This window comes from Rhinoderma darwinii, chromosome 8 (assembly GCF_050947455.1).
Source record: "Rhinoderma darwinii isolate aRhiDar2 chromosome 8, aRhiDar2.hap1, whole genome shotgun sequence".
Classification (NCBI taxonomy): Eukaryota; Metazoa; Chordata; class Amphibia; order Anura; family Rhinodermatidae; genus Rhinoderma; species Rhinoderma darwinii.
This window is the reverse complement of record NC_134694.1, coordinates 113169332-113194159: the sequence shown is the minus strand read 5'-3', so window position 1 is coordinate 113194159 and position 24828 is coordinate 113169332. Positions and strand designations below refer to the sequence as shown.

At 47.2% G+C, this 24828-nt stretch overlaps 1 protein-coding gene across 3 annotated transcripts in view; it reads left to right on the top strand.

Moving 5' to 3' along the window:
• The window catches only part of BAG6 (BAG cochaperone 6), a 31644-nt gene extending 7650 nt beyond the window's left edge, over positions 1-23994 (top strand). For all 3 annotated transcript variants that reach the window (XM_075836406.1, XM_075836407.1, XM_075836405.1), the window contains 21 exons: positions 921-995; positions 8422-8570; positions 8661-8787; positions 10166-10360; positions 10465-10726; positions 10807-10857; positions 11224-11319; positions 12331-12476; positions 13681-13753; positions 15006-15280; positions 15960-16242; positions 16343-16512; positions 17235-17288; positions 17619-17721; positions 17805-17929; positions 19290-19436; positions 19531-19587; positions 21288-21437; positions 21601-21708; positions 22645-22791; positions 23430-23994. In XM_075836406.1, the coding sequence (XP_075692521.1) occupies positions 921-995; positions 8422-8570; positions 8661-8787; positions 10166-10360; positions 10465-10726; positions 10807-10857; positions 11224-11319; positions 12331-12476; positions 13681-13753; positions 15006-15280; positions 15960-16242; positions 16343-16512; positions 17235-17288; positions 17619-17721; positions 17805-17929; positions 19290-19436; positions 19531-19587; positions 21288-21437; positions 21601-21708; positions 22645-22791; positions 23430-23525 (2889 nt within the window). In that variant the 3' untranslated portion in view covers positions 23526-23994. The remainder of the gene's footprint in view (positions 1-920; positions 996-8421; positions 8571-8660; positions 8788-10165; positions 10361-10464; positions 10727-10806; positions 10858-11223; positions 11320-12330; positions 12477-13680; positions 13754-15005; positions 15281-15959; positions 16243-16342; positions 16513-17234; positions 17289-17618; positions 17722-17804; positions 17930-19289; positions 19437-19530; positions 19588-21287; positions 21438-21600; positions 21709-22644; positions 22792-23429) is intronic.
• Positions 23995-24828: the final 834 nt, after the last annotated feature.

Below are 24828 nucleotides of genomic sequence, written 5' to 3'. Positions count from 1 at the left end.
GTTTTTTGCTGCATTGAATAGCGTAATAGATTACACTATTCAATGCAGACGCATACAGGAGAAAAACATTCACTATTCACTATGCTACAAGGGGGTCCTATAGGTGCCGAATGCCTAGACAGCGGCATACGTCGCAGGTTTCCGTCAGCGTCATCTCTATACCTGTTATTACTAATCGTATCACTAGTCATCGATGGCGAAGCTGATTAAAAAGAAAAGTCCCATTTTATATTACATGGCACCCCCCACACGTCCATCGCTGCCAGCAGAATGGCTCGTCATGCTGGGGATTGTAGGTAAACCGCTAAGGAAGCCGTAGTTCACCCAGTGACAATATTGCCGCAAAACTTAAAGGGGGACTCTATTCAAAATTCAAGTGCTCATCTTGAGGTGCTGTTCCCTATGATCAGGGAGGTCTCTACTGTCTTAGTTCTTACTGTCCAGAGAAAGTACAGAGGCTCCAGATCAAGAGAGTCCTGCAGACATGGCTGCTCCCTGGGGCCCTGTCTCGGTGGGGACGACACAAATTGGGAGTCAGGAGGGGGAGGAGATCACAATACTCTTAGGAGTAGGGGTCCAAGGTAAGTTAGGTTTTTTGGTGGAGGGTTTAGAGGTTGCTGGGAAATTTGTCAGTGCAAGGATTTGGATGGAGTTTTACTTTTGAGTGTGTGATCTGCGCTAATCTACCGCCACAAATCTAATGCATTCTCTGTGTTCTCTCGCTTCCTCTCATCTCTCACTTTGACGTCTGTCACTTGTTTTCTTGTAACATTAACGCCCCCCCTTCCTCATCACTGGTCTGGTGTGACCTCTGACATATCTCCGTTCTCACCTCCTTCCTGCCTTATTACTACCTCTTCTTGGTAACCCCGCTGTATCCTCCTCTCTGTCTCTTCTACTTTACATATATCACTATACAGAGTGAGCCTCGCGTCCGCCTCGTCCTGGCACAACATATGCTGCAAGATATACAGTCAATACTGGATCGCCTACTGGTGAGTGTATGAGCTGGAGACCGTCTGTGTGCGCTGTGCTGTGTATACATGACATGGTGTAGTAGTGTGAGGAGGAGATGACACTGCTGTGTGCGCTGTGCTGTGTATACATGACATGGTGTAGTAGTGTGAGGAGGAGATGACACTGCTGTGTGCGCTGTGCTGTGTATACATGACATGGTGTAGTAGTGTGAGGAGGAGATGACACTGCTGTGTGCACTGTGCTGTGTATACATGACATGGTGTAGTAGTGTGAGGAGGAGATGACACTGCTGTGTGCACTGTGCTGTGTATACATTACATGGTGTAGTAGTGTGAGGAGGAGATGACACTGCTGTGTGCACTGTGCTGTGTATACATGTCATGGTGTAGTAGTGTGAGGAGGAGATGACACTGCTGTGTGCACTGTGCTGTGTATACATGTCATGGTGTAGTAGTGTGAGGAGGAGATGACACTGCTGTGTGCACTGTGCTGTGTATACATGTCATGGTGTAGTAGTGTGAGGAGGAGATGACACTACTATGTGCACTGTGCTGTATATACATGACATGGTGTAGTAGTGTGAGGAGGAGATGACACTGCTGTGTGCACTGTGCTGTGTATACATGACATGGTGTAGTAGTGTGAGGAGGAGATGACACTGCTGTGTGTACTGTGCTGTGTATACATGTCATGGTGTAGTAGTGTGAGGAGGACATGACACTGCTATGTGCACTGTGCTGTGTATACATGACATGGTGTAGTAGTGTGAGGCGGAGATGACACTGCTGTGTGCACTGTGCTGTGTATACATGACATAGTGTAGTAGTGTGAGGAGGAGATGACACTGTTGTGTGCACTGTGCTGTGTATACATGTCATGGTGTAGTAGTGTGAGGAGATGGCACTGCTGTGTGCACTGTGCTGTGTATACATGTCATGGTGTAGTAGTGTGAGGAGGAGATGACACTGCTGTGTTCACTGCTGTGTATACATGTCATGGTGTAGTAGTGTGAGGAGGAGATGACACTGCTGTGTGCACTGTGCTGTGTATACATGACATGGTGTAGTAGTGTGAGGAGGAGATGACACTGCTGTGTGCACTGTGCTGTGTATACATGACATGGTATAGTAGTGTGAGGAGGAGATGACACTGCTGTGTGCACTGTGCTGTGTATACATGACATGGTATAGTAGTGTGAGGAGGAGATGGCACTGCTGTGTGCACTGTGCTGTGTATACATGTCATGGTGTAGTAGTGTGAGGAGGAGATGACACTGCTGTGTGCACTGTGCTGTGTATACATGACCTGGTGTAGTGTGAGGAGGAGATGACACTGCTGTGTGCACTGTGCTGTGTATACATGTAATGGTGTAGTAGTGTGAGGAGGAGATGACACTACTATGTGCACTGTGCTGTGTATACATGTCATGGTGTAGTAGTGTGAGGAGGAGATGACACTGTTGTGTGCACTGTGCTGTGTATACATGTCATGGTGTAGTAGTGTGAGGAGGAGATGGCACTGCTGTGTGCACTGTGCTGTGTATACATGACATGGTGTAGTAGTGTGAGGAGGAGATGACACTGCTGTGTGCACTGTGCTGTGTATACATGACATGGTGTAGTAGTGTGAGGAGGAGATGACACTGTTGTGTGCACTGTGCTGTGTATACATGTCATGGTGTAGTAGTGTGAGGAGATGGCACTGCTGTGTGCACTGTGCTGTGTATACATGTCATGGTGTAGTAGTGTGAGGAGGAGATGACACTGCTGTGTGCACTGCTGTGTATACATGTCATGGTGTAGTAGTGTGAGGAGGAGATGACACTGCTGTGTGCACTGTGCTGTGTATACATGCCATGGTGTAGTAGTGTGAGGAAGAGATGACACTGTTGTGTGCACTGTGCTGTGTATACATGACATGGTGTAGTAGTGTGGGGAGATGACACTGCTGTGTGCACTGTGCTGTGTATACATGACATGGTGTAGTAGTGTGAGGAGGAGATGACACTGTTGTGTGCACTGTGCTGTGTATACATGACATGGTGTAGTATTGTGAGGATATGACACTGCTGTGTATACATGTCATGGTGTAGTAGTGTGAGGAGGAGATGACACTACTGTGTGCACTGTGCTGTGTATACATGTCATGGTGTATTAGTGAGGAGGAGATGACACTGCTGTGTGCACTGTGCTGTGTATACATGACATGGTGTAGTAGTGTGAGGAGGAGATTACACTTCTGTGTGCACTGCTGTGTATACATGTCATGATGTAGTAGTGTGAGGAGGAGACGACACTGCTGTGTGCACTGTGCTGTGTATACATGATATGGTGTAGTATTGTGAGGATATGACACTGCTGTGTATACATGTCATGGTGTAGTAGTGTGAGGAGGAGATGACACTGCTGTGTGCACTGTGCTGTGTATACATGTCATGATGTAGTAGTGTGAGGAGGAGATGACACTGCTGTGTGCACTGTGCTGTGTATACATGTCATGGTGTAGTAGTGTGAGGAGGAGATGACACTACTATGTGCACTGTGCTGTGTATACATGTCATGGTGTAGTAGTGTGAGGAGGAGATGACACTGCTATGTGCACTGTGCTGTGTATACATGACATGGTGTAGTAGTGTGAGGCGGAGATGACACTGCTGTGTGCACTGTGCTGTGTATACATGTCATGGTGTAGTAGTGTGAGGAGGAGATGACACTGCTGTGTGCACTGTGCTGTGTATACGTGACATAGTGTAGTAGTGTGAGGAGGAGATGACACTGCTGTGTGCACTGTGCTGTGTATACATGTCATGGTGTAGTTGTGTGAGGAGGAGATGACACTGCTGTGTGCACTGTGCTGTGTATACATGACATGGTGTAGTATTGTGAGGATATGACACTGCTGTTTATACATGTCATGGTGTAGTAGTGTGAGGAGGAGATGACACCGCTGTGTGCACTGTGCTGTGTATACATGTCATGGTGTATTAGTGTGAGGAGGAGATGACACTGCTGTGTGCACTGTGCTGTGTATACATGACATGGTGTAGTAGTGTGAGGAGGAGATGACACTTCTGTGTGCACTGCTGTGTATACATGTCATGGTGTAGTAGTGTGAGGAGGAGATGAGACTGCTATGTGCACTGTGCTGTGTATACATGTCATGATGTAGTAGTGTGAGGAGGAGATGACACTGCTGTGTGCACTGTGCTGTGTATACATGATATGGTGTAGTATTGTGAGGATATGACACTGCTGTGTATACATGTCATGGTGTAGTAGTGTGAGGAGGAGATGACACTACTATGTGCACTGTGCTGTGTATACATGTCATGGTGTAAAAAGTGTGAGGAGGAGATGACACTACTATGTGCACTGTGCTGTGTATACATGTCATGGTGTAGTAGTGTGAGGAGGAGATGACACTGCTGTGTGCACTGTGCTGTGTATACATGTCATGGTGTAGTAGTGTGAGGAAGAGATGACACTGTTGTGTGCACTGTGCTCTGTATACATGTCATGGTGTAGTAGTGTGAGGAGGAGATGACACTGTTGTGTGCACTGCGCTGTGTATATATGTCATGGTGTAGTAGTGTGAGGAGGAGATGACACTGTTGTGTGCACTGTGCTGTTTATACATGACATGGTGTAGTAGTGTGAGGAGGAGATGAGACTGCTGTGTGCACTGCGCTGTGTATACATGTCATGGTGTAGTAGTGTGAGGAGGAGATGAGACTGCTATGTGCACTGTGCTGTGTATACATGTCATGGTGTAGTAGTGTGAGGAGGAGATGACACTGCTGTGTGCACTGTGCTGTGTATACATATCATGGTGTAGTAGTGTGAGGAGGAGATGACACTGCTGTGTGCACTGTGCTGTGTATACATGTCATGGTGTAGTAGTGTGAGGAGGAGATGGCACTGCTGTGTGCACTGTGCTGTGTATACATGACATGGTGTAGTCGTGTGAGGAGGAGATGACACTGCTGTGTGAACAGTGCTGTGTATACATGACATGGTGTAGTAGTGTGAGGAGGAGATGACACTGCTGTGTGCACTGTGCTGTGTATACATGACATGATGTAGTAGTGTGAGGAGGAGATGACACTGCTGTGTGCACTGTGCTGTGTATACATGTCATGGTGTAGTCGTGTGAGGAGGAGATGACACTGCTGTGTGCACTGTGCTGTGTATACATGACATGGTGTAGTAGTGTGAGGAGGAGATGACACTGCTGTGTGCACTGTGCTGTGTATACATGTCATGGTGTAGTAGTGTGAGGAGGAGATGACACTGCTGTGTGCACTGTGCTGTGTATACATGACATGGTGTAGTAGTGTGAGGAGGAGATCGCACTGTGCTGTGTACATATAGTGGTGTAGTAGTGTGAGGATATGACACTGCTTTGTGCACTGTGCTGTGTATACATGACGACATGGTGCAGATGTGTGAGGAGGAGATGACACTGCTGTGTGCACTACTGTGTATACATGACATGGTGTAGTAGTGTGAGGAGGAGATGACACTGCTGTGTGCACTGTGCTGTGTATACATGTCATGGTGTAGTAGTGTGAGGAGGAGATGACACTGTTGTGTGCACTGTGCTGTGTATACATGACATGGTGTAGTAGTGTGAGGAGGAGATGACACTGCTGTGTGCACTGTGCTGTGTACCTATAGTGGTGTAGTAGTGTGAGGATATGACACTGCTTTGTGCACTGTGCTGTGTATACATGACATGGTGCAGATGTGTGAGGAGGAGATGACACTGCTGTGTGCACTGTGCTGTGTACATATAGTGGTGTAGTAGTGTGAGGATATGACACTGCTTTGTGCACTGTGCTGTGTATACATGACATGGTGTAGTAGTGTGAGGAGGAGATGACACTACTGTGTGCACTGTGCTGTGTATACATGACATGGTGTAGTCGTGTGAGGAGGAGATGACACTGCTGTGTGCACTGTGCTGTGTATACATGACATGGTGTAGTAGTGTGAGGAGGAGATGACTGTGCTGTGTATACATGACATGGTGTAGTCGTGTGAGGAGGAGATGACACTGCTGTGTGCACTGTGCTGTGTATACATGACATGGTGTAGTAGTGTGAGGAGATGACACTGCTGTGTGCACTGTGCTGTGTATACATGACATGGTGTAGTCGTGTGAGGAGGAGATGACACTGCTGTGTGCACTGTGCTGTGTATACATGACATGGTGTAGTAGTGTGAGGAGGAGATGACACTGCTGTGTGCACTATGCTGTGTATACATGTCATGGTGTAGTAGTGTGAGGAGGAGATGACACTGCTGTGTGCACTGCTGTGTACATATAGTGGTGTAGTAGTGTGAGGATATGACACTGCTTTGTGCACTGTGCTGTGTACATATAGTGGTGTAGTAGTGTGAGGATATGACACTGCTGTGTGCACTGTGCTGTGTATACATGACATGGTGTAGTAGTGTGAGGAGGAGATGACACTGCTGTGTGCACTGTGCTGTGTATACATGACATGGTGTAGTAGTGTGAGGAGCAGATGACACTGCTGTGTGCACTGTGCTGTGTACATATAGTGGTGTAGTAGTGTGAGGAGGAGATGACACTGCTGTGTGCACCTTGCTGTGTATACATGTCATGGTGTAGTAGTGTGAGGAGGTGATGACACTGCTGTGTGCACTGTGCTGTGTATACATGACATGGTGTAGTAGTGTGAGGAGGAGATGACACTGCTGTGTGCACTGTGCTGTGTATACATGACATGGTGTAGTAGTGTGAGGCGGAGATGACACTGCTGTGTGCACTGTGCTGTGTATACATGACATGGTGTAGTAGTGTGAGGAGGTGATGACACTGCTGTGTGCACTGTGCTGTGTACATATAGTGGTGTAGTAGTGTGAGGATATGACACTGCTGTGTGCACTGTGCTGTGTATACATGACATGGTGTAGTAGTGTGAGGAGGAGATGACACTGCTGTGTGCACTGTGCTGTGTATACATGACATGGTGTAGTAGTGTGAGGAGGAGATGACACTGCTGTGTGCACTGTGCTGTGTACATATAGTGGTGTAGTAGTGTGAGGAGGAGATGACACTGCTGTGTGCACCTTGCTGTGTATACATGTCATGGTGTAGTAGTGTGAGGAGGTGATGACACTGCTGTGTGCACTGTGCTGTGTATACATGACATGGTGTAGTAGTGTGAGGAGGAGATGACACTGCTGTGTGCACTGTGCTGTGTATACATGACATGGTGTAGTAGTGTGAGGAGGAGATGACACTGCTGTGTGCACTGTGCTGTGTATACATGACCTGGTGTAGTAGTGTGAGGAGGAGATGATACTGCTGTGTGCACTGTGCTGTGTACATATAGTGGTGTAGTAGTGTGAGGAGGAGATGACACTGCTGTGTGCACCTTGCTGTGTATACATGTCATGGTGTAGTAGTGTGAGGAGGTGATGACACTGCTGTGTGCACTGTGCTGTGTATACATGACATGGTGTAGTAGTGTGAGGAGGAGATGACACTGCTGTGTGCACTGTGCTGTGTATACATGACATGGTGTAGTAGTGTGAGGCGGAGATGACACTGCTGTGTGCACTGTGCTGTGTATACATGACATGGTGTAGTAGTGTGAGGAGGTGATGACACTGCTGTGTGCACTGTGCTGTGTACATATAGTGGTGTAGTAGTGTGAGGATATGACACTGCTGTGTGCACTGTGCTGTGTATACATGACATGGTGTAGTAGTGTGAGGAGGAGATGACACTGCTGTGTGCACTGTGCTGTGTATACATGACATGGTGTAGTAGTGTGAGGAGGAGATGACACTGCTGTGTGCACTGTGCTGTGTACATATAGTGGTGTAGTAGTGTGAGGAGGAGATGACACTGCTGTGTGCACCTTGCTGTGTATACATGTCATGGTGTAGTAGTGTGAGGAGGTGATGACACTGCTGTGTGCACTGTGCTGTGTATACATGACATGGTGTAGTAGTGTGAGGAGGAGATGACACTGCTGTGTGCACTGTGCTGTGTATACATGACATGGTGTAGTAGTGTGAGGAGGAGATGACACTGCTGTGTGCACTGTGCTGTGTATACATGACATGGTGTAGTAGTGTGAGGAGATGACACTGCTGTGTGCACTGTGCTGTGTATACATGACATGGTGTAGTAGTGTGAGGAGGAGATGACACTGCTGTGTGCACTGTGCTGTGTACATATAGTGGTGTAGTAGTGTGAGGAGGAGATGACACTGCTGTGTGCACCTTGCTGTGTATACATGTCATGGTGTAGTAGTGTGAGGAGGTGATGACACTGCTGTGTGCACTGTGCTGTGTACATATAGTGGTGTAGTAGTGTGAGGATATGACACTGCTGTGTGCACTGTGCTGTGTACATATAGTGGTGTAGTAGTGTGTGAAGAGTTTGATATTCTGTATTTTGCAGCAGGAGCCGGGTAGTGATCCTCCGTCTTCAGAACCAATGGAGACTTCTGGATCAGAAGGTGAACCTGGCAGTAGAAATACTGAACCTAGAAATACCCAACCCCAAACCGCTTCCAATAACGAGGGACAAGGTGGCGCAGCATCCTCGAGGTAACGCCAGTGTCACTCTCACATCTTTTTACTTCTCTCACTTCTTTTTGACTTCCATCATGTCTCATACCTTGGCCTCTCTTTTTGCAGCCACCCCACCCCCGCTGAGTACGTTGAGGTTCTCCAGTCTTGGTCCAGGGTGGAGGAACGTCTCGCCCCCTTCATGGAACTTTATAGGGAGATCATCAACAATGCCACAAACGGAGTGTATGAGAATGTAAGATCACAGTGTGGTGTCCTCTATTACAGGCTCAGTGGTCCTGCTTTATTATTTTGGGAATACACAAAAAATGTATAAAACTATAGACATTGCCCTGTTAGGCCAAGTGGACGGCGTAGAAGGGGGGGGGGGGGGGGTTAGCACCTACATCTACACTGGTATGCTCTGCCAGCACTGATAGATCTTTAGGACGGATAATATGGTGAAGGTAAGAAGAAGGGTGCTAATGGTGGTATAGCGGTAGATATTGGATTTCTCTCGCTGACAATCTAATGTTTGTGAGGACTGCAGAGCCGTCTCTTGTCTAGGAAAACATTGGCAGCCAATTGTCTCTCTCTCTCTCCCTACCGAAATAACATGCACCCTCCGCCGATCTGAACACGTATGTTTATGGGGAAGTCGGGGGTTTCAGCGGTTGGTCAAGATGTTTGTGGCCAGCTTAAAGTGGTTTTCCCAGAATCCTAAATTATCATGTATCAGAAGGATAGGTGATAATTTATCTGATCGCTGGGGATTCCCACCACTGGATCCTCCTTAGGCCGTGTTCACACGAGCACGTTCGGTCCGTAAAGGACGGAACATATTTCGGCCGCAAGTCCCGGACCGAAGACACTGCAGGGAGCCGGGCTCCTAGCATCATAGTTATGTATGACGCTAGGAGTCCCTGCCTCGCTGCAGGACAACTGTCCCGTACTGTAATCATGTTTTCAGTACGGGACAGTAGTTCCACGGAGAGGCAGGGACTACTGGCGTTGTACATAACTATGATGCTAGGAGCCCGGCTCCCTGCAGTGTGTTCGGTCCGGGACTTCCGGCCGAAATACGTTCCGTCCTTTACGGACCGAACATGCTCGTGTGAATCCAACCTGAGTGCACCCCCGCAGAAGGGAGGAGGAGCTTGAAACGAGCGGCGGTCGATTATTTAATGTCTGAGAATGACGGAAACAGCCAAGCGCTGTTTCCATCGTTCCCATAGGCATTGACTAGAGCGTCAGCGCGCATGCTCAACTGCCGCTCATTTCAAGCTACCCGCTGCAGGAGGTGCAGTGAGCAGGAAACAGGGATTTGGGACCCCTGTTCTCATGATCGGTGGAGGTCTCAGCGATCAGCAATTGATCACCTATCCTGTGGATAGGTGATGATTTAGGATTCTGGAAAAACCTCTCTCTCTGTTGTTCCCACTGGCCCACCAGAGGAGGACATAAGGTGCTAGAAGAGGGGGTTTGTCTCCATGACCGATTCCCTTCCATATAATTGTCCTGTACAGTTCTCTATATAGACGCGTCATTTCCCAGGCAGTCCGACATTGTTCAGACTAGCGGGTGCGGCCGTTCACGAATCGTCTGACTTTTCGGTCCTTCTCTCTATTCTGCAGGAAGATCTGGTTGAGGCGCAGCGTATTTTTAACCTTGTCGGGGAATGTCTCCGTCTCCTGGGCAACGCTCTGGTTGCAGTGTCTGATTTACGTTGCAATTTGTCCATGGCTGTTCCCCGACACTTGCATGTTGTCCGCCCCATGTCTCACTACACCGGTCCCATGTTACTCCAGCAGGCTGCCATTCCCATACAGGTGAGAGACTGCTCTTCTATTATTCAAGTTTCTGCTATTGCCCCTGCATGGGGTATTTTCTAACCTGCCCCGCTCAATATTTGCTTTATTCGTTTTGTCCTTAGATAAACGTTGGCACCACAGTCACAATGACAGGCAATGGAGCCCATGCTGGCCAAGCAGCATCTGATGCCTCCTCCACTCCTGCAGCCCCCACCACCGCCTCTGAGCAGCCCCCCCGAGGAACCGGTGAGGGCCAGGCCACCACCACTGGGGAATCGACACCATCCCAGGCGCCCCCTGGCCCCACTCCTCCACCACACCCACGTGTTATACGCATCACACACCAGACGGTGGAGCCAGTCATGATGATGATGAACATCCAGGGTGAGGTGGTCCGCCAGTTACAGTAAGCCCCTCCCGGCGACGGGCCTGCTTTGTTTATGTACTATTATGTTTCTTCTCAGATTCGGGATCCGGCGGGTCATCAAACATTCCCCCGACATCAACCGCTAACGGTAAGACATGAATTGGTTTTTGATATTTTATAAAGTGGTATTCCAAAGAATAACTAAGAATGTCTGATAAGTGGGGGGCCCTGTTTGGAGAACTGGGGGTCCCGACCCCTGCAGGCACAGAGGGTGGAGATCAGGACGTGCACGTCTCTCCCCATTAAATTCTCGGCCCGGCACTTCACTGCTACTTCTCCCTCTTACTCCTGCAGCGGAGGCGTTTAACATTGCAACCTTAGATGTTATTAGTTGGAATACCCCTTTAAGGGTGCACATACTTTTGAAACACTGTCTGCAATGATATTACCATTATAGGGTTGATCTTTCTATAGTGACTTCTAATATGACAGGTTGTGCTGTTCTGTGTTGCAGGTGCTGGGACTCATATACACATGCCAGGACTGCCCCCGGAGTTCATGCAAGCCATTTCTCATCAGATTACCCAGCAAGCTATGGCGGCTGCTTCAGGTGTGTACAGGCGTCTATTCAGCCTCACCTCCTTATCTACTCCCTTTAATATGGATAAGCTTCCTTCATTGGGTTTCTGTACGCTGAGACGCCCTCTAATCACTGGTAAGAAGGGTCCCCAGTGCACCCCCATAAAGAAATATTGGGATTGTTCAACGGAAAAATGAAGGAGATGCCCATATCAACAGCCAATCAGGTTATGGCTTTATTTTATCAACAGGCTTTTTGGAATTGAGTTGCTCTGCATTAGTTTCCCTTGCTCTAGTTTTGATAAAAGGCATTTTCCAGGATATTACATTGATGGGCCGGTCCTTAGTATAGGCCATTAGTATATGATTGGTGGGACTTTCACCTCCTGAACCCTCAAGATCAGCGGAGAAAATGTACCCCTTCACTGAAGTACCTGGCACAGTGAAGTCCATGTGAGTGTGGCTGTGCCTGGTGCGGCAGCTCAACTGAGAGGGGTCGTCCAGGTTGGGGGCGGTTGTTCATACTGATGACCTATCCACAGGATAGGTGATCGGTGGGGTACGACACCCGGACCCTGCACCGTTCAGCTGTACCGGATGGCTCCGGTCACAGTATAGTGGCCGTGCTTCAGTACTACAACACTGCTTCTGTTCAAGTGAATAGGGGCAGAGCTGCAGTTACCCTGCCCGGCCACTATACAGTGTACGGAGCCATCTGCTTCCCAGAGGCATCCGGTACAGCTGATCGGTCCGGGGGTCAGACCCCCACGATCATATACTGATGACCTGTCCTGTGGATAGGTCATCAGTTTGAAAAACCGCCACGTACCCGGACAACCCCTTTAAGGAGAGACCATCAATGTAATATCCTAAAATAAACATGTGTCCTCAATAGTGTCTGAGGAGAGCTCCTCGTCTTGCACAAGTCTGACATTTTCTCGCCCCGGTCTCCTTTTCTTTCAGCGGTAAATCCCATGTGCACTTCTCCTTCACAGCTTCTCTTTATCAGCGTAGTATTCCTTGTTCCATTTGTCTTGTGCAGGGCAACAGATTCCCGGCTTCCAAGCTCAACCCCCTCGGTTTGTTTTCACACGACCTGCCGGGCCGGCCCCTCACCCTCCCCAAACCGGTACCACCGTCCCTCCTGCAGGAACCGGGGGACAAACCGGAGCAGGATCCGGAACAGCGGTGAGTTGTCCGATAGCTTCACCCTCTTACCTGCAATGCACAAATTCATGTAATTTCAACTAGAAGTCCCACGGATAATAAATGGTCAAAAACAACAAGAAGGGCGAGACGATTATAACTTCTACTATGTATCTTAATATACACTCAATGTCAGGACACACAAAAACAAATATTTTCTAATACTCTAATAGTCATATTGTAGCAGTGCCCGTCATGCTCCAGGTCATAGACTCTGCCCATCATACCTGGGTGGCCATATGCAAACCCAGCGGATCTGACATTTATATGGCACCGACAACGTATCACTTATACAGGTAAATTGCGGAGTGCCAGACCATCAACCAGTGCTCGGCCAATAATGGCTTAGGGGATATCCTGGTGCTACGGGGGGTAGATCCAAAAAACGCAGATAGGTACGTGCAGGGGATGGTTACAGTCCCTAGTAAGCCGTCATGTGGGGCTGGATGTCCCTAATGGCCTAACCTCGGAGCCATATTAATGTTTCTACTTGGCAGTTTCCCTGACCGGAACCTAACCCTATTTAACGAATGCCCCTTTATAGAATTACCATCCCGACATGACGTGTTTCTGTCCGCCGTCCGGTGGACTCTTCAGGGGATAAAGATGCAGAGTAGGAATGGAGAAAAAAAAACTCCTATATGGGGCGCGCCCGTTGGTGATATATGCACAATAACGATAATGGAGAACAGGTTTCGTTTTTTTATTCTGAACGAACATATGATATGACAAACCCTAATAAAAAGAATTGCTACGCGTTTCAACCTAGGTCTTCATCAGCCTTATCCTGATGAAGACCCAGGTCCTAGGTTGAAACGCGTAGCAATTCTTTTTATTAGGGTTTGCCATATCATATATTGGTTCAGAATAAATAAAAAAACGAAACCTGTTCTCCATTATCGTGATTGTGCATATATCACCGACGGGCGCGCCCCATATAGGAGCTTTTGTTTCTTCATTCTACTTTGCATTCGTTGGACCCTGGGAGGATCCCTATTCCCAGGGCTGTTCAGGAGGTGCATTGAGTGTATATTAAGATACATAGTAAAAGTTATGTTTTAATTGTCTCACCCTTTTTGTTGCTTTTACCTTGTTACTTGATCCCCCCCCCCCCCCCCCCGTCCTTTACCATAATACCAACCGCTGTAGGTCAATAGGATTCTTGCTTACTCTCAATGTCTTCCAGGCCGCTCCGACCTCCCTGACTCAGATGATCAGCGGTTTAGTGGGCCAGCTTCTCATGCACCCCGTCATTGTAGGTGAGTGAGGTCTTCACCAGCGCTCGTTTATCTGTCTCCATGTTCCTTCTTCCCTCCTAATGATTTGTCTGTGGTATATTAAAGGCTATATATTAAATCAACAGGTCAGTCAGTGTGACGTGTGTAACTTCTTAATTAGTTTATATTAAAAATGTTGTTTTACTTTTTTAGATACAGCTGCTCTGTTTTCTCTAGACAGAACAGCTGTATCGTACGCTATGACCTGAATCCGTCAGTCTCCCGGACCTGACGGGTTCAGTATCAGAGGGTCCTTCAGGTCTCTGACACGTTATGAACTTAGATATGATAGATTACAGATGGATCCTGTTTGTCCGAGACCCACAGGACCCGCTCACACTGAACCCGTCAGGTCCGCGGGACTGACTGATTTAGTGAATAGCGCTAGATACAGCTGCTCTGTATAGAGAATACAGAGCAGCTGTATCTAAAAAAGTAAAAACAAGTTTTTAATAAAAACGAATTAAGAAGTTACACTAATCACACTGACCTGTTTATTAAAAAAAAATGTGTACACAGCCTTAACCAATACACTTTCCATCGCTATGTAATATTTTTTTACTTTTTCCTGTATCAAAATGAAGTTCTATGTAGGACGGAAGTGAAGCCTATGTACAACCAACTTTTTTTTATTATTATTATTATTGCTCCAAATAATTTAGAATGAAAAATAAGGCAACATTGGAAATTGTAATAATTAAAAATGTCCTACCGTTTTGTATCTACAGCTCCTATGCAGACCTATGTTTCTCCGTGGTAACAGACAGCATAAAAAACCCTGTATAGTCTGATCATTCAGTCACACTTGCTTCCAACGACCCCCTACTTCTTGCTCACCTACTTAATGTATATTAGCAAGAAGACAGGAATAAATGAAAGTGAGTTTGACTGCAGGATCAAACTAAAGAAGGTTTGTTTGTTGTCTGTTACCATGGAGACACATAGGCGTGCATAGGAGCTGTAGATACAAAACGGTAGAACATTTTTAATCAAGACTGAAGTTGCTTCATTTATCATTTTAAGTGTACTGGGGCACTAAAAAAAAAGTGGAGTTGGAAACATGTACATCGCCTTTAAACCTTCATTATATTGAATAGGAGTACAATTGAGTTCTCAGAGGTCACTTGTTCCTGTTTCCTTCAGAGGACATAGGGGTCTGACCCGCCATTGCTTCTCCCTTTGTGATGTTACTGTTCTTCTGTAACCGTCTCGTCCTCTCTCCCTCTCACCATAGCTCAGAGTGGCGGCACTCCCTCATCTCCCACCTCCACTCCCTCATCTACAACCACTTCCTCCACCACTTCCACCTTCCCAAGCACTCCAACCGGCCCTTCCACACCATCTTCCCAGCCTCCTCCTGGACCAGAGCAACATCTGTCGCAGCTGCTGGGCTCGTTACTGGGCACCGCCAGCTCAGGCATGGCAAACATTGCCATGGGCTCACCAAGCATCGCAGTGGCCGTTCCAGGGATGCCAGCGTTTCTACAAGGAGTCACCGATATATTGCAGGTAATTGCTCTTCTGATTGCGCATTCTTTGTGGCTGTAAATTTGCGTCCCCCAGGAGATGCCTGATCAGTCCAGGGCATCTTAAATTTCCCCATTAACTTTGTCTCAGGTGCTGCTCCAAAGACCTGATCAAGGTGTTGGGGGGGGGGGGGGGGGGAAGCACCTTACAACTGCTCCGGGACTTATTTGGTGGCTCTCCTTTACATGGAACGTCGTTTTTTCATCTGCTACAATACGTAAAACAAGACCGACTGGTTTGGTTCTAGTAAGATGCCTGGAAGATGCTTAAATTTAAAGGGATATGTGTTGTGACGATCACTTTTGAAGGAAGTGTCCACCTGGTACAAACCCCTTTCTTGTGGTACTCCACCCGCTGATGAAGTGATCGCTAGAGGTCTGGCTGCTGGATCCCCCGGGGCAGATGCCGGCATGTTCACATTTCCACTGCCGGGGTACTGGACTATTACATGGTACTTATTGTCAATTGTTGACCATGTGTTTACGCCAAGTCCTCCAAAGTGACGGACTCTGTTCTGGCTAAAATAGTGGGGTCCTAAGCAGGGGAAGGAATGACAGAGGAGGCCAGTGAAGAGGGGCAGCGCTAGGTCTAGGATGGAGGTTCTCTCTGTCCATTGTGAGACATACAATGACTAATGCTCTTGCTTTTCTCTTCCCTGCAGGCAACACAAAACATCCAGGTGTCTACTACTCCACCCCAGTCATTTACTTCACCCACAACTGCCTCCCCCTCACCCCCTCCTGCCTCCACCACCCCCCCACAAGCTGCTGCCGCCGATACCCTCCCCCCCGAGTTCTTCACCAGCGTAGTCCAAGGCGTTCTGTCATCCATGCTGGGATCCCTGAGTGCCGCGGATCAGAGCGGGACGGAGAGCATCGCAAACTTCATCCAACGCCTCAGCAGCACCCACAACATCTTCCAGCCAGATGCCGAGGGGCCCGGAGGTAAGGATGGCGGCTTTCCTCTGTCTGGCTCTTTACTTTCCCTGTCCTGATTACTTGAGTATCTGTGTACATTTCGGCCTTGTTTTTTTTTTTTTGGCAGGATTCTTCGGGGATCTTTTGTCGCTCATCTGCCATCACTTCTCATTGGTGGATATGGTTATGTTGTTACATGGGCAGTCGCAGCCGCTTCAGAATCTGCAGCCTCAGCTTCGCTCCTTCTTCCTTCAGCAGTATCTACATCAGGCAGACCCAACCCCACAAAACATCCAGGTATGAGCCCGTGCCGCATTCATTTCTGAGCACTTCTGTCTGTGTCCCTCTATATGTCTGTATCAGCGATGCACTACCAGAAATTGTGTATTCAAAATATATACTCATGTTTTGTGTATACAGCTCCCATGCAGACCTAGGCATCTCCATGGTTACACACTGCAGGATCAGACTACACAGGGTTTATTTGTAGATATTTGTTTCTCACTCTTATCTCTGTGTAGAGGCACAGATTGAAAGATTGTGGCCCTGGTGCCAAAAACTGCATCAAAACTGTGTGTGTGAATCTGGCCTTAAAGGGGTTGTCCACGCACAGACAACTGATGACCTATCCACAGGATAGGTCATCACTATATGATCGGTGGGCGTCCGACACCCGGACCCCGCACTGATCAGCTGCCTCCAGGCGCCGGATGTTATGCACGTTATGCAGTGTTAGGAGCCGGAAGCAGACGGCTCGGACTACTAAATAGCGGCTGTGCTGCAGTACTTCAGCTCGGCCACTATTCCGTGACGGGAGCCATCTGCTTCCGGCATGGACATCCGGTGTCTGATCGGTCCGGAGCTCGGACCCCCACGATCATATACTGATGACCTATACTGTAGATAGGTCATCAGTTGGTTGTGCGTGGCCATCCCCTTAAGGTTTCGCTCTTTTTTCTGTCAAAGTCTGTAATGAAGTCATGTCCAGAGTTGCTGAGTGTTATTTTTTTTATTTTCAGATGGCGTCACGAAATCTTATCAATGGTCTGGAAGAATACATCCGAGAAAGCTTTGTAAGTGCCTCTTCTTATCTACCCGTGGCTCCTCTATCAGGGAGGAGGGAGCATCAGTGGTAATTGTGAAATATAGTATATCTGATGTAGGCTGGAGGAGAAAGTGTATTTAATTGGATACATAAATATGACCCTGGATGTAGCCATGACAACCAGAAGGAAAACCTCCATTCTTTACACTGCTGACTGCAACCAGAGAACCAGAAAACAATGCAGAAAATTGACGAAACCGCTGCATATGTTGAAAAGTTTTATTGCTGTTGGTGGAATGTCCTAATAATTAGATAAAACAGTAGCTGCTAAGTCTCCCCGTCCTTTCTGTATCTACAGGCCACAGCGCCAGTTCGGGAACACGTGGACATCACAAGAACAAATGTGGAGTTCCTGCAGGAGCAGTTCAACAGGATCACCACCCACATTCTGCATTGCACAGGTACGCTGAGCGCTTTTTGGGGGCGCAGCATAGATGGTAATTGTTCACTTGGGTTACGTCGTCTCCTCCATTTTATCTCCTAGATTCTACATTCGGCCAGCGTCTTCTGGAGATGTGCAATCAGTCACTGTTTGAATGGCTCGCCCTCAATTTGTACTGTCTGAGAGGGGATCAGAACGCCCTCACATCCGTCATCAACGAGAGGATTGTAAGCTGCACCTTCCATATTTGTTTTCTTAATTTCTTCACAATTCAACTGCAGATTTCTGGCCCCGCTTTATTCGAAATTATTACACGCAATCTTGTCCCAGGCTCCCAGATAAATCCGCTTGTATTGAAACCAGAGTAAGGGGAGCGGCTAGGTGCCGGAGTAAGGGGAGCGGCTAGGGGCTGGAGTAAGGGGAGCGGCTAGGGGCCGGAGTAAGGGGAGCGGCTAGGGGCCGGAGTAAGGGGAGCGGCTAGGGGCTGGAGTAAGGGGAGCGGCTAGGGGCCGGAGTAAGGGGAGCGGCTAGGGGCCGGAGTAAGGGGAGCGGCTAGGGGCCGGAGTAAGGGGAGCGGCTAGGTGCCGGAGTAAGGGGAGCGGCTAGGTGCCGGAGTAAGGGGAGCGGCTAGGTGCCGGAGTAAGGGGAGCGGCTAGGTGCCGGAGCAAGGGGAGCGGCTAGAGTAAGGGGAGCGTTTCACCATTAAATTACACGCCGCCCCATCTTTTTTTAACGTAAAAAAACGTTGCGGCTTTATACGCTATATATTAGAATGAAGGATCCACTTTCTGTCTGATTTTTCTGACTGACACAAACATTTAGTGAGGGGGATGGGGGAGGAGTGTCTGACTGATGGAAAGGCGCGACATGAGAGCTAATATGGCTGACGAGGGTAGATGTCCGGCAGCTTCTTCTTGCGCTAAAACTGAAGGCAGGAAAGGTCTGGAGCATAAACCGGGAAAGACTGTACAGGAGGATTTAAGGCCCCATTACACGGGCAAACAAGCGTTCATATGAACGTAAACCGGGCAACGATCAGCCGATGAACGAGCAAACACTAGTATCGGCTGATCGTATTGGTTATGCAGCATGAAATGTTATCGTCGGCAGCACATCCCCCGGTGTAAACAGGAGACGTGCTGCCTAGATAATAAAAATGTATGGGGACGAGCGACCGTAGTAATGAGCGCTCCTCCCCAGATATTACTGATACTTTCTCCTTCTAAAAGCAGCAATTGTGTGCCGATCGACAAGCGGTCTCGTTAATCGGCGCACGTTTTCACGGCCCATATAATAGAGCCTTTAGAAACTAAAAAAACTTGCAGATAAAGCTCCCTAAGTTACATTGCACGCTGGACCGTCCCCTCCCTTCCCCCAATATAAATTTGCAGTTGGATGTGGCCGCTGATCCACACAATCTAGATTTCGAGCTCTTGGAGAGTTTTCCTGGACGTGACTCATAGACTTCTAGTCCCATGTATATGGTGAAGAAGGATCCTGTAAGACCGGCCTGTCCCTACGGGCCGGGACCCATGGAAGATCTGCTCCTCCTCCTCCGTTCTCATGTTATTTTCTTTCCATTTTCAGAGGCGACTGTCCCTGGATGTGTCTCCTGCTTTGGTCTCGTGGGTGACCTCTGTCCTGTCCCTACGACTCCAAGTTCTACTCGGCCAAATGCCTGTGACCGAAGCCGAGGTGCAAAGACACGTGCGCAGAAGCGGAGATCCTGCCGCGGTGAGACGGGCGCGGGTCACAGACTTCTACTTTCCTGCGTTGCGTTTGTTGCTTTGTTTTTCTTACTCTGTTTCCTGCCTCTCTCCTCCATCAGGTCTCTGACGCAGCTTCACACGAGCAGCCGATGGAGACGTCGCCCGCTGACACTCAGGTGAGACGCTTGTACGTGGTCGACTGTCGTCTTGCCCCTGATGATGCACCAGCTTTTCAACTTGCATTAGTTTTGATTAGTTACTTCCACAGCGGAGTCGCCCACAGCAACCAATCAGTTCACAGCTTTCATTCTTCAAACGTGGGTTAGAGAACTGAAGTCCAGACCTGATTTGGCTGCCTTTTTGTTGCACTAATTTTTATCACTTTCCCTCTTAACCCCTTAGTGACGGCCAATGCACCTTTTCACTGCGGTCACTAAGGGGCCCTAGGCTAGGCCATTGCCTTTTCACGGCGACCCAGTCTAAGTCCTGCATGTGTGTCCCGTGCGGGCTGGAGCCGGGGCTCGGCCATGTGATGACAGCCGGGCTCCTGCTCCAACGGTAGCGATTGAAGGCTACTTCGAGGCTAATTCGGATTTACTTAGGTCGCGGCCGTTTAACCCGTCAAATGCTGCGGTCAATAGTGACCGCAGCATTTAAATAATTTGCAGAGGGGGAGGGAGCTCCCTCTCTCACCCATCGACGGCCTGCAAATGCAATCGCGGGCCTCTGATGGGGTGTCATGGCAGCCGGGGGCCTGATAAAGGGCCCTCAGGTCTGCCCTGGGTATATACCTATTAGGACATGCCTGTTAGGGATCATATACCTATTGGGGATTGTCAGATTTACACTGACAGGCAATAATGCTCTGGTATACTAAAGCATTATAGCAGCGATCAAAAGATCGCACAGTAAAGTCCCCTAGTGGGACTGAAAAAAAGAAGTAAAAAATGTGAAATAAAAATTATAAATACTGTAAAGATTAGTTAAAAAACTAATTATTTTTTTTACACAAAAACTGGATTTATTTAGTAAAAGTGTAAAAAAAATAATTAAAAGTACACATATATGGTATCGCCGCGACCCTAATGACTCAAACAATGAAGTTAAAATGTAACTTAAACCGCAAGGTGAACGCCGTGAAGAAACCCCGCAAAAATAATGGCAGAATTGCCATTTTTTTTCATCCCCCCCCCCCCCCAAAAAAAAAAGTCATAATAAAAGTTAATCCATAAGTCCCATGCACCCCAAAACCGTACCAATCAAAACTACGTCTCGTCCCGCAAAAAACAAGCCCAAAAAAATCACTACATTGATGGGAAAATAAAAAAGTTACGGCTCTTGGAAAGCGACGATGCAAAACAATTTTAGTTCAAAAGCGTTATCGCGTAAAAGTCGTAAACCATAAAGAAACGACACATCTGTGGCATCGCCGTAATCGTACCGACCCATAGAATAAAGGTAACGTGTTATTTACGCCGCACGGTGAACGGCGTGAATTTAAAACCCATAGAACGGCGGAATTTCAGGTTTTTTTCTCTTCACACCCCCCCCCCCCAAAAAAAAGAAACTTTAAAAGTTAATCAAAAAATATGTACCCCAAAATGGTGCCATTAAAAAGTACAACTAATCCTGCAAAAAACAAGTCCTCATACAGCAAAGTCAACGGAAAAAAGTTGTAGGTTTTTGAATGCGACTATAGAAAAACGGAAAAAATAGGCCGGTCACGAAGGGGTTAAAGGTCCCATAAACATGACAAATGTTCTTGATACTGTTACTAATCGTGTTGGTTCCAAACATTGGCACTGCCCGCAGATTTATCCATAATGTGATGTCCTTCCTTCCACTGCCTCATGTCGTGTCTCTGTCTGTTGAGCAGCCGTGCGCCGCCTCTCCGGCTCCCGCCACCACAGTAGAGGAGGTTCTCTTCCTACCTGCCCAGAGTTCAGCACCAGCTCTGTGCCCTGACTCGGAGATTCCCCCACAAGAAGAGGCTGGATCTGAGCCTTGGGCTGCAGCGGTGCCACCAGTGAGTGCCACCTGCATGTCACCTCTCGCTAGTCTCATACCTGTCCTCTTCTACTATCTGCCCCCTGCCTCCCTGCTCTCCTATGGATCAGTCTTCTGTCAGTGTGGTGTTGAACTGGGCGCCGGGCTTCATCCTTAATTGTTATTCTCTTTCCCATCCCAAGGAATGGGTTCCTGTTATCAGGCAAGACATACAGAGCCAAAGGAAGATCAAGCAGCAGCCTCCTCTGAGTGACGCGTACCTGAGCGGGATGCCAGCCAAGCGGCGAAAAGTGAGTGCGAGAAGATCGAGTCCGTGTGTCAGAAGTGACTAATATTTCACTTAAAGGGGATCAGTCACTGGTTTAGTAATTCCCTATCTCCTGGCTAATCTAACGGGCGCGGTCACACTGATACTAGTGGAAATTGTGACCCAAAAAGTTTTATTTTAAAAGTTATGAGCTTTTTCTAGAAATGCAAATGAGGCTGTACTAGACAAGTGGGCGGTAACAGCAGCGATTCTCCTGAGGCGGAGCCTCCTCCCAGCCTCTGACGCCGTCCTATCAGCATGAAGCTGCTTCACACAGTGTGAGAGACTGAGACTGGAGGGAAGGGGGATCACTTCAAATAGCCATATCTCCGGCTCTGGACCACCTAGAACAGCGGTTCTGGTGGCATATGAAAGAGGAGATTCTAATCTTTCATATGACACCAGTTCTTGCTGTGACATAACTGCAGATATCACCAGTTGAATACACAGTCCGGAATGGAAGCTGTATACTATATGATCACCCTGCGTTGCTGGGCAGGGACCGGGGAGAAGCTGGATGCTGATTGGACAGCGTCATACGTAAAACATTACACCGCCCAGAGAGAAAAGAGTCTCCTCCCATTTGGCAAGTAGAGCCACATTATTTAGAAAAATGCTCATAACTGCAAATAATAAACATATTTGCAAAAAATAATTACTGTAGTTCTCAGCATCATCGCGCCTATTACATTAGTTAGGGAATTAATAAACTAGTGACAGATCCTCTCTAATAATAGTCACTGACTGTTCATCAATTTATATATGTGGTATGAGAACATCCCGCCTATGCCTGTTATATATATATATATATATATATATATATATATATATATATATATATATATATATATATATATATATATAAAGCCGTATAATGTGTGGATGTGCCTGCTCTCAACTTCCCATCATCCTTTTCCAGACTATGCAGGGTGAGGGTCCTCACCTCTCCCTCTCAGAGGCTGTAAATCGTGCGATGAGATACACTGGAGCGAAGCCTGAAACCAGTACAGAGAGTCTGCGGCGGGAGCTGGACAACAGTGAGGTACAAGTGCGGTACAGAGAGCAGGTAAGGACCATACGAGACGTAGATGTCGCTCAGGACCGTGCGTTAGCAGCAACAGCGGCCGCGTTCGTTGCCTCCCTGGTTTCCCGGAAACCGATATAATGGCTGAACTTTAAGATAATTCTTTTTTGGGGGGGGGGGGGGGGTGATTCTTTTTAATGTTGAGGATGACAAATGAAAGTTCTTCAACTTTCTAATATACTTTGGTTTTACTTCCACACTATTCTCTAAATCTCTGCTTGCTGTCAGAGAATATAAACATTGTTTACAGCCTGAGGCTGAAGTGTCTGTCTGTACAGGTTAAGTCTAGGTTCACATAGTGCAGGAACGGAACCTAAACAGAACAAATCTATAAAGAATGGCCTTCTAGGACTGCTGTCCTGGATCCAGTTCTTATAAAATCTACATCTGTGGGAACCTAGCCTTATTCTTCACAGCTGAGTGTTTGCTACAATCCTCTAAAAGGATCAGGACTCTAGGCTGATACATTGTAACAAATGATCAGAGCTTTGTGCTGCAGCTGATTTATTTTTTATTTTTTTAGATCACAAAGTATATTAGTCCGTGTATAAAATGCACATTTTTGCAACTGTGTCTTTCTAATATATTCTATGGTCTAATAACGTTTCCTTTCCTCCTAGCTTTGTCAGGACATCCAGAAAATCCTACAAGATAACGAGTCTTACACTCCCCAGAGATTCCCGAACACACAAAGAGCATTTAGGGGAGACCCCTAGACCATTGTACCCTGCAACGTGAGCCTGGAAAATGACCCTCACCCTGTGTATTTGATTTCGATGTCCTACCCATACCTCAGATCTATTGTTTGGATAATGCTTCTGACTAATCCAAATGTATCTTATAGAGACTGATACATTTTTATTGTGTTCCTCAAGTTATATCACTGTCATAAGCTCCGTCGTGCCACAGGAATAATGGCGGCTGGAGCTAGAACAGGAATTTCATGAGTCTCTTTCCCGCTTTGAAATTATGTCTGCTTTTGGAGGAAATTCTTACAATTTTTTTTTCTCACTGCCCTGTTGAGTTAAAGCTAGTTGTAACTGCCCCTTTAAATTGGAAGCAACGCACAGTCCCACTGCAATCCCCCAGAACTCTGAAACCTTAAATAAAAGTCTTAGACCTCAGTCCAGGTGTGTTATGTGTGAGACAAGGCTTGTTGTACATGAATAAACTTTTACGGCCAGACACTGTACTTGTGATATTTTATAATTTATACCATTCCTGGTTATGGTTCACTACAGATTGTATTCAAACTGTAGATAAAAGGGATCGTGGGAAATATCAGCAGCATAAAATCAACATTAAGGTTGAAGAATGGCCACCATTTCACATGTAGAACAAATCTACATAACACATTTAGTAACTGGGTAAATGCATTACGTATCCTGTACTGATCCTGAGTTACATCCTGTATTATCCTCCAGAGCTGCACTCACTATTCTGCAGGTGGAGTCACTGTGTACATACATTACATTACTTATCCTGTACTGATCCAGAGTTATATCCTGTATTATACTCCAGAGCTGCACTCACTATTCTGCTGGTGGAGTCACTGTGTACATACATTACTTATCCTGTACTGATCCTGAGTTACATCCTGTATTATACTCCAGAGCTGCACTCACTATTCTGCTGGTGGAGTCACTGTGTACATACATTACTTATCCTGTACTGATCCTGAGTTACATCCTGTATTATACTCCAGAGCTGCACTCACTATTCTGCTGGTGGAGTCACTGTGTACATACATTACATTACTTATCCTGTACTGATCCTGAGTTACATCCTGTATTATACTCCAGAGCTGCACTCACTATTCTGCTGGTGGAGTCACTGTGTACATACATTACATTACTTATCCTGTACTGATCCTGAGTTATATCCTGTATTATACTCCAGAGCTGCACTCACTATTCTGCTGGTGGAATCACTGTGCACATACATTACATTACTGATCCCGAGTTGCATCTTGTATTATACTCCAGAGCTGAACTACATCAAATCCCTTGCTTGTTGAGG